This window comes from Pezoporus occidentalis, unplaced genomic scaffold, assembly GCF_034315485.1.
Source record: "Pezoporus occidentalis ecotype Australia unplaced genomic scaffold, CSIRO_AGI_Poc_V1 ctg169, whole genome shotgun sequence".
Lineage (NCBI taxonomy): Eukaryota > Metazoa > Chordata > Aves > Psittaciformes > Psittacidae > Pezoporus > Pezoporus occidentalis.
In genome coordinates this window covers 1,245,834-1,255,471 of record NW_026913521.1, presented here as the reverse complement: position 1 = coordinate 1,255,471, position 9,638 = coordinate 1,245,834, and the positions used below count along the sequence as shown (strand labels likewise).

The 9,638-nt window shown below is 43.3% G+C and overlaps 1 protein-coding gene across 2 annotated transcripts; it reads left to right on the top strand.

The window, feature by feature from the left end:
* Window positions 1-262: 262 nt before the first annotated feature.
* Window positions 263-9,447, top strand: BRAT1 (BRCA1 associated ATM activator 1). 2 transcript variants are annotated; one of them, XM_062613585.1, is made up of 13 exons: window positions 263-480; window positions 746-900; window positions 1,665-1,809; window positions 2,707-3,079; window positions 3,168-3,284; window positions 4,414-4,505; window positions 4,734-4,852; window positions 5,247-5,433; window positions 5,967-6,040; window positions 6,614-6,716; window positions 6,996-7,094; window positions 8,124-8,302; window positions 8,486-9,447. In XM_062613585.1, exons 1-13 carry the CDS (start codon window positions 318-320, stop codon window positions 9,215-9,217), a joined length of 2,538 nt encoding a protein of 845 aa, XP_062469569.1. In that variant the 5' UTR covers window positions 263-317; the 3' UTR covers window positions 9,218-9,447. The 2 variants fall into 2 exon arrangements, with proteins under 2 accessions (XP_062469569.1, XP_062469568.1); XM_062613584.1 differs by having other exon boundaries at window positions 1,662-1,809.
* Window positions 9,448-9,638: the final 191 nt, after the last annotated feature.

The following is a 9,638-nucleotide window of genomic DNA, read 5'->3' as shown; positions in this document are numbered from 1 at the left end:
GGGTGTAGAGGCAGGAGCGCCGGGACAAGCTTAGAGACACGGCTCTGAGAGCAGCCCCGTGCGGGTACTGCCGGTGGAGAACCCACGGGGCCTCCTCCTGACCCTCCTACGGAGGCCACGCATGGAACGCTCCGAGCGCGTTCAGGGCCCGCTCAGTAACGTTCTCCTTGGCAACAGTCTCCTTGGCAACAGTCCCCTTGGCCACGCCCCCTTAGCCACGCCCCTTAACCGCGCCTCATTGCCCACGCCCCCTTAGCCACCCCCCGCCCTTTGCGACACTCGCTTTGCGGCCGGTCCCTCACCGTGTCGGGGTGACCATGTTCTCCCCGGAGCCCCGGTCCCTTCTCCCGGCCATGACCCGCGAGTGCTCAGTGCTGCTGCCGCGAGTCTGCGCTGCCCTGGCCCACCCGCGACAGCCCCGCTACGATGACACCTGCCTGGAGAAGCTGCTCGACTGGTTCCGGAGCCTGACGGCTCTCGGTGAGTGCCCGCCGCTTGCACTGGTCGGAGCGGGAGGGAGGCATGCAGGCCGGGACCCTGGGGCAAGCCCCTCTCAGAGGTCCTGTTCCCTCGGTGACACCGTAAAGCTCTGTTTGATACCCGGGCTTGAGCTTCGGATGAGCCCACAGTCGTCTCTTAACTGTTGTGAGGAGTTACAAGCAGCTCGGAGTTATGAGGAAGGATAGAAGTCCTGGTAGTGACCCTACATCTTCTCTCCTCTCTTCGTGCAATTCCCGGCCGCTAGATCCTAGCGTGGAGCTGGTGCAGGACAACCCCTGTCTGATGGAGTTCATTGCCTCCGTGCTGGCGCTGCCAAAGCCCAGTCCGAGCATCCTCTCCTTCACCCTGCGGTTAGCTGGGATACTTGCTGCTTCCGAAAGCCGCTTCCAACACTTGCAGGTGAGTTGGCTACACAGGTACCTGATGCCATGTGTCTCTTTCCTCCTATGTGGAGGAAAATGTACATAGTCTGCTTATATAGCTTATGGCATGCATCAGACAACTCAGCAAACAGTGATATGATAATAAAGACTCACCATCATACTGTTCCTTTTCAGTTCTCTTGTAAAGTTGCTAGCTTCTTCTGTCTTGCCCCAGTAATACTATGAATGTTAATATGTAGTGCTTCTAATTTTCAGTTCAACACAGAATATGGGATAACACAATCTCACAGCAGTCATTGCAAGATGTATCCCTGGATGGATTCTGTACATATTAACTGCACTGACAGATGTAGCTTTCCCTCCAGCTTTCCTCTGATTACCTGCAAAAATGAAGGAGTTCTACAGCTATTCTATCTATTCTATATCTATTGCTTTCTACAATAATATACATTTATAGTACAAGACCTAAAAGGCTTTCTTCAGGGAAGGAATGCATACAATTGCATAAAGTAGTCTAATGGAACTGATACCTATGCAAGTTGTCACTAGCACTTTAAAAACAAGTGATTTTTGTTTTGAGCGCCTTAGTGTGTGAAAGAGATACACGTTGAGTTTAAGCATGGGCTTCTGAAAAAAATCTATTTTAGGGATACTTCTAGGAAGGAAAGGTTTCACTTAAGTATTGATACTCTTGCCTTGGATGACAGAGCAGCCTGTCCACTCCCCTCAAGTCCCTTTGCTTACTATTTGCTCTATGTTCTCCTCTGGCCTCCTCAGCAGGAGAAGCTGTTGGTCAGGCTCTTTGGCAGGGATGGGCCCCTGAGCAGCGCTGTGTGGGAAGATGCCTCCGTCCGAAGTGGCTGGGTGAATGGTGTGCACAGCATGATGCAGCACCAGCCTGCTCTCCACTTCCTCTGTGAAGGTGGTGAGTACTTCTGGGACTGGTAACTCCCCAGATCCTCTGTGTTGCTTCCATTCCAGTGTGTTGCTCAGATGTCAAATAAGAGAGGAGTTTTCATTTACTCAAGATAAAAACAGGCCATTTATAAAAAACATGCAAGTCACTGAAAGATGGTGGGGGTTTTGTTAAGTTAGTTATGCATTTAATTTTTTTATTATTTTTTCCCCAAAATGCTGAGGATGGTGTCCTTTTTAGAGAGGAAAGAGGCAAACCTCATGAAACACATGATAAAAATAGCTTATTAAAAGCCCTCTGTATTCTTATTTGTAACTCTTATTGAAAGGTTCAATATGATTTTAGTGCAGAAAAACTAACCAGGGGCTCATTTGTCTCCTAATGCTTGCACACATTCATATTCCCATTGTTGTTATGCAGGTAAATTCTGCTGTTAACTTTAGAACCCAGGTACAGAGGGGCCTAAAAGACTGGATTGGTAATAACATGCCACATGCAATTTGTCCATGTGGTGGAAAAGTAGTGCTGTTGCTTCCATTAATGTTTTTCCTGCTGGTTGTGCCCAGAGATGGTACAGGCTCATTCCCTAAATACAGAGTTGAGCGTGCTGTCAACTCTTCTAATATTACCAACGTTATATCAAAGCCCTATTCTGTTCCTGAGTTACTAAAACACCAGAGATTATGAAAACAATTTTACCTTCTTTTTTGTTTGTCAGTAAGGACTGGCTGACTTTGAAATGCCATAGAGACTACAAAATAAAGTACAAAATCCCACACCAACACTATTGAAAGCTCTGTGGCACTTGAATTAGAGTAGTATATAGTTGGAGTGCAGCAATGCTCCACCTCACAATAGGAAGGCTGTTGTTTTTTTCCTCCAGTGACTTGTTTTGTTTTCACACAGGAGGCATAGATGTGGTCTTCACTCTGCAAGGGGATCCCAGCCTGTTTGTGGCTTCAGCTGCCAGTCAGCTTCTGGTGCACATGCTCACCCTCTCTGTAGAGTCTGAAACAACTATACCTCTCACCACAAAGGACTGTGACTGGCCAGCATGTGCCCAAATGATTATAAAGCATATAGAAGATTCCCTTCAGTCCAGCTCTGCCTCTCACATTGAGCAGTCATTAAAACTGTTAACTAGTTTGTTTGGCAGCTGTCATGCTCTGTGGACTGAAGTACTTTGGTTAAGGATAGCAAAGCAAATAGAATCCTTTCTGATGGAAGAGACTCTTCAAGTACAACACATGCTGGCAAATCTTTTGCTTAAAATGTCAAGGTAAAGATCTGGGAGCTTGGATTCAGTGATGAGATATATCTGTTTTCCACCATCTAATAGGATATTACTTACACTTCTTTCTTCTCAGGTCTCCTGTGTTTGACACTGAAGGCAGTTTTTGGGCATTGGTGACTTCTGCTTTAGAACACTTAACCCCAGTACAAGCAGGTCCTTTGGCAGTGAGAATTCTGAGGCTCTACAAATGGTAGGACTACCTGCAATGAAATTTTTGGACTCTGGAAAATGTGCCTGTACTAATATCTTTGGTGTTTTTCCAAGAGCAGTATTTTAACTCGCTGCATTTTCCACTACATTCCTTAATATGTAAAAGTGGTTGGCAAGAACCATGCTAGTAGCTAACTTCAGACACTGATAGTAAGAATAATACAGTTTTCAAAAAGAGAAACTAAATGTTTATGTGTATACACTTGCATCTTACCTACAGCCAGCCAATTTCTTCCTGAAATAGGAAAATCCTTTAACTTCATACTGCCAAGGTTGACCAAGATGGACACAATTTGACTGCCTGTCAAATCCAGTAGTCTCTGTTCCATTTTGTCTTTCACAAAAACACTGACTGATGTAAGAGCTTCCACTGTTGTCCAGCAGAAGTATACATCTGGAGACTGTTGATAGTTGCAGAATAACTTGGATTAGAAGGAACCTGTAGAATTTATCTTATTCAACCTCTTGCTCAGTGTAGGACAGACTTCCAAGACAGATCAGGTTGCTCAGGGCCTTCACCATTCAAATTTCAAATATCCCTGAGGCTGAGGGTTCCATGGCATCTCTGGGCAACCTGTCCCAGTGCTTAACCATTTTCATTTCACTATGAAAAGTATTTTCTGTATATCAAGTTGGAATCTACCCTCTTGCAATTGAAGATTCATGTCTTGTGCGCCCCGAGAAGCCTGCCTCTATTTTCACTGTAATCCCCCTTTAGGGTGTAAAAAAGCATCAAGAAATTGTCAGATGAATACAGCATGTATGGATACTGATTGACAGGCTAAGTAACACCTGTTTTAAGATAGAAGGACATCATTTTGTTAACAAAAAATGCTTCTCTCTAAATCCCCTTCTTGCACAGAGTCCCACTGTTTGCATAGTTTGATAAGGCTGCTTCTGAATTCCAGAGCCATTTTTCCTCTGCTTTCAGTTAGGCAGGGAATCTTGAAAGAAGGCTTGAACTGCGATAATACTATAATTGCTTTGCCATTGCTGGCTTGTTTAAAAGCCTGTGTGGAAAAAAACCCATTCTGCTCAACATTTAGGGACAGATTTTGGGAAATAATTTAAGTGTTCCTGTTTTGGTAACTGCTGTTTCCTTCTTCAAGCCCACAAGATGTGAGGATTCAGGCACTGACTGTTCTGCTTCAGCCAATGGACTGTATTTTAAGAGCAGCCTCCCAGCCTCTGGAATACGCAGGTACAGTTGTGATAAAATACTGGCAAGCACACTAGCCTCTAACATTAAGTGCAGTGCAGACAAAACTGGAGGAGGAAGAACAGCAGTGTTTGTAGTAAAGTGCAGCATCCTACTGACAGTTGCATTTGAAAGGATATTCATACTACACGAGTATCTTGATTAACTTTAAAAGTCACAGTCCTCTGTATTCACTTATAACCCAAGCTCTTCCCTTCTTTCATCCTCTAGGTTTGTTGGATGAGTCTGTTAGTGATCCCATCACTATTGAAAGTCTTCTGTCCTCCAAGTCGACTTGTGCTAGTCTCCTGTGTCAGACCCTCGCTCATCTGAAGGAGCTGCTATCTCTGGTAACATTCAGAGAAAGAAGAGAAGCCTTGTTTTGATATCAAATTGGTCCTTGAAAAACCTGCATTAGTATTGGTTGCAGAGTTTTGCAGTAGAGGGACTGCATTTAGTTTAAAATCCATCTTCACAGGCTTTGTTACCATACTTCGCTGCAATTATTGATCCAGTGGAAAAAAACATAAATTGAACTGCTTTCCCAAGCAGTGAAAAGAATCTTTTTCCATCTATGCCGTAGCTCTTGGGAGAGAGCAAGATAATTTGAGTTATTAGCATTGTGGTACCTTAAGAACATGCTAAAAATAGCAATTTTTGCTGCCTCCTGAAGAAAAATTTCTGCTCTGTATGCATACCTGAGACTTTGCTGGAAACTTCTTTTCCTTTCTCCCATCCTATTAGGTTGATTTGCCCATAGATTTACCCTCTACACCTTTACTACGCTCTCTCATGACAATACTACAATTCTGTAATGGCTTCCTGAGTCCAGCATCTACTCTGGGAAGCACAGTTAGCCGAATCTTGATCAATAGCTTCAGAGTACAGAGGTCAGCTCTTGATGTCCTAGCAGCGCTCTCAGAGCAAAAAGGTGAGTTGATGTTTGCATTTTAAATGTATTTTATCTATTTTTGCAGAAAAATTTGGGAAATACTTGACTATTCTATAGTTGCAGATTTTTTTATTCCCTTTCACTGAATAAAGATCATAGAATCATAGAATAGTAAGCTTTGGAAAGGACTTGAAGATCATCTAGTGCCAATCCCCCTGCTATGAGCAGGGACACCACACACTAAACCATATCACCCAAGACTCCATCTAACCTGGCCTTGAATGCTGACAGGAATGACCACTTCCACCTCTGAAGCTTATTTATTTCCAGTTCTTCCTACTGTCTTGGCTGAATTTTTTTATTCATGAGCTAGGGCAGGTAATGCTGTCATTAAGAAGGTTTTAGTGTTTGTGAAAAATTGGATGTTTCTCCTCTTCTCTGAGAAGTGTACTTGCTTTCTTCTCCAAAACAGTTTCATAATCCTGTGTCTTTCTGTATTTCAGCAGCTGGATTTCATTTCAGCTGCTCCTTCTCTTGGTATTGGTCCTTTAGTTTTGTTGTGTATGTTTCAGGCTGTGACACACTCATAGGAAGTGTATTTGATGTCCTTCTGGCATACCTGGAGAGCCCGAACACCAGTCCTACTGTGAGTATAGAACTATGGAAAGATCCAAGTCTATTAGCTTGCCCCAGTGGGATGTCGTTCTGAGAAGCTGTCTGACAGTAGTTGTTTCTTAGCACAGTTTGTATTAGAGTAAGTAGGAGACTTGTTTTGGTTCTACAGGCCTTGCAGGAAATAGCTAAAATTCTAATGAGCAAGTAACTGACCAATGCATTGAGTGTTCTTGAACAGATGGAAGCCATCATGTCTAAAAGTAGTGCCAACATACTCAATTTGACATGTTCCTTAAGTACTGAATTCTTTGCATTAAGGTGTTTTGCTTTCTTGCTTTGTTTTGTTCAAACGACTGACAACAACTGCAGATCAAACAGTGGAGGTGCTAGAACTTCAGAGCATTAAGCTGAGAACATTCACTTTCTAGGACTTTGTTAGAAATGCTATAGAAACACCATTTATTTGTGGCTTCTTAATAAAAAAGTGTATGTACTTTTTTATGCCAAGAATTTCACTTTAAGATTGAGGCTAAACCAGATTTTATCTTGCCTAAAGGCAACAATGCCTCCCATAACAGAGTAAATCTGCTTTATGTTGCGTCAGGTTCTAAAGACAACGTTTCAAGCTACATCCAAGTGGTTGGTGCGCTTACAGGAAGTGTCCTGTTCTAACAGTCAGTGGCAACAAGCTGAGAAGATTTTGGAAGGTAAGAAAACTATTCAAGTTGGGATGAACAGCAGCTAGTGGCATGTGTGAAATCTGCTCTTGCTTACCTTTCCTGCCTAAAGCACTAAGATTCATTTGTTTTCAATTATGCTGATTTTAGGTTTAGCTGCCCAAGTAGTGCTTTGAAGAACTCTGGGAGAAGCATAGAGTAGCAACAAAAGGGATTGCATAAGGTTAAATGGTAAAGAGGTTGTACAGCAACTGCTTCAGCAAAGGTTGTCTTTCATGTCCATTCAAGCTTGTCACTTGGCTTTCACAGATGTGTTTCTGGTGCTGCAGAAGCGTTTGTGCAGTCCTTGCTGGGAAGTAAGAGATTCTTCTCTGGAGTTCCTCACTGTCCTGATTAAATGCTTGACAGGTAGGTGTAGAGATCTAATGCTTCAGATTGAAGGAGTGTTTATTTTAATGTTATGAAAGTCAGCCAGGCTGATGAAGCATCCTCTGACATGTATCTAGAGGACTAAGAAAAGAAAGTGTCAAGAGTTTTACTCTTTGATCATGATCAATATCTGACAAAAAGCTTAATAACCTCTTCCTGCTGTTCTGCTGAATTCAAATTGCTGTGCCCTTCTTTTGGTCAGTTAAACTGAGGGGTGTGAAGACAGTCATGTGTAGAGAGACATGTCTGTCAAGGCAGGCAGCGATCCTTAATGGCTGGTAAAACTTTCCCATTTTTCCTGTTTGCTCTGCAGTAGAGTCTGCTCAGTTTCACTCAGCAGGCTGTGGTTTGGGCTTTAGGAGGCTAAAGGCCTTGATCTGCTTTGCATGCTTTAGATTAATTATCGATGTTTCCACTTCACTGGTAGCTCAGGCTTTGCAGCAGGTAGCACTAAGGGAATGCTCATTCTCTTCCAGTAGCTCTGTGATGTTGGGAAGGAGAGGGATGTTGTCAACTACTGTTGTCCCTAGGGCACAAAGGAAGTATCCAGCACACTCAGCTGCTTTAGCAGTTTACCCTGCAGCCACTTTCAGTGCTGCAGTTACATTATTTTTCTTTGCCATATGCCTTGAGAACAAGAAAGGAAGACTATTTTTCCCACCTTTAAGGAAAGGCACACATTTGATGAGGCTGAAACCGTGTCCCCACTTGTGTGGAGAAAGATTTTTCTTGCCAGTAGAGCAACTGTAAATTGATTTTTTCCAAGCTCCAGTGTCTAGCAGGGCTTGACTCAAAGTCACCAAGCTGCTGGAAAATAGGGAGCCTGACACAGAGCATCTGTGCTCTTGTGAGCAGCTGCCTGGTCTCTGCAGTGGCTCAGCTCACTGGCAGCTGTCCCTGCAGTCAGTGGGCATCCTTGTATGACGCAAAGAACTGTTTGCATTGGAAACAGTTACATGCTCTGAGAGAATAAAGCCTTGCTTCTTTGGATTTCTGTCTTGTTTACAGACCAGGATGAGTTCAGGCAGTCTCTCCTGTCTTCAGAGGTGCCAAGGCTTACAGAAAAGCTTCTGGAGGATCCAGAAAGCTATGTGCGAGCAAGTGCTGTGACTGCTGTGGGACACTTGGCCTTCATTACTTACTTTGCTCCAGAGTCACCTGTTGTAGAGAATCAGTGTAATAAAGAGGTATGATGAATTTGTGTAGTCCGCTGCAGAATTGAGCAGAGCTACACATGAGTTAACCTGTGAAGAGAAAGTAGTACAGCAGTAATCTTGTCTCATGCAGGAAGACCTCACAGTAATGAAAAGACTTGTTTCTTTGCATGTTCCTCTCTTCATTGTGCTTTCTCTTTGTCTTTCTACATTTAGAAAACCATAGGAAAGCTTCAAGAAATCCTGTCAACAGACCCAGAGGGCTTTCCTAGGAGGGCTGTCATCAGCATCTTCATCGAGTGGGTGAGACAAGGCTGCACAGGTCAACTGGAAGATACAGAGCAGTTTGTCTCTAGAGTGATCCAAACAGTGGAACATGACTTAGACTGGGAAGTCAGACTTGGTGGTTTGGAACTGGTTGACATTTTCTGTCATCATGCATTTTGCCATTTTGGCCTTCCTAAATGCCCATATGCTCCTGTCTCATCTGCAGTCACAAGTTCCATTCATCAGAATGAGGTGCTGCAGATACTTTGCCGAGCAAACCTGTTTAGCTTTTTGTTTCGGTCTTTGTGTGACTGTGACCAACCAGTAGGTCAGAGAGCCTGTGATTTACTGCTTAACCTAAGGATTAATTTCTATCCAACTTTTACCCCAAGGGATTCACGAGAGACTGAAGATTCACCTGTAGGACGTAGCATTGCCTGGTTACAAAGGACACTAAGGCAGGGTTCTCTGGCCAAAAACTTCCCCACGGATGGTGGTAATGGAGTGGATTTCCAAGATCCAGAGAGCATGATGATAGCTTTGGGTACAATAGACTTAGAAGAGCTACGTGATGAGCTAAATAAAAGTAGTGACCACGTAGAGAAAAGCCCTCAGTCTCTCTTACAGGACATCCTTGCTACTGTAGGGACCATAGAGGAAAATGAAGCTGACTGTTACTGAAGATAAAGTACCTTTTGCTTTGAGGGAGCAGTGCTTAAGCAGTTTTCTTCTGGAGGAGAACTTTTTGCTACCATGAAGTCTTTCTTCAGAGGATGGAAAGAAGTGTTACACTGAATAGAGAAAAAAGATTGTTTCGTTAGCTTTTAAAGGGGCTAGAAAATCCTTGTTTTAATACTGATGTTAAATAAAAGTGTAGTTTCCAATAAACTGTGATTTGTTTTTTAAGTAAACACATGAAGAAATGCTCTTTTCTTTTTTAAGTACTACCTCTTCTAAGAAAGCACCAGGCTATGCCTACATAAGGGAACATTTAGATAACAAAACAGTAACTGAAAACAAGTTGTTGCGTGTTCCTTATAGAGCCAGAGTAGCTAAAACTGATGAAGACTTCGTTTTAAGGGATGGATGTTTTGACCATGTC

Bases quoted from the DNA above. Each gene is read 5' to 3' on its own strand.
- BRAT1 (XM_062613584.1), top strand. From the start codon at position 318: ATGTTCTCCCCGGAGCCCCGGTCCCTTCTCCCGGCCATGACCCGCGAG. The intron at 4,506-4,733 runs GTACAGTTGTGA...TTCATCCTCTAG, and splicing joins CCAGCCTCTGGAATACGCAG to GTTTGTTGGATGAGTCTGTT. The intron at 5,434-5,966 runs GTGAGTTGATGT...TGTATGTTTCAG, and splicing joins AGCGCTCTCAGAGCAAAAAG to GCTGTGACACACTCATAGGA.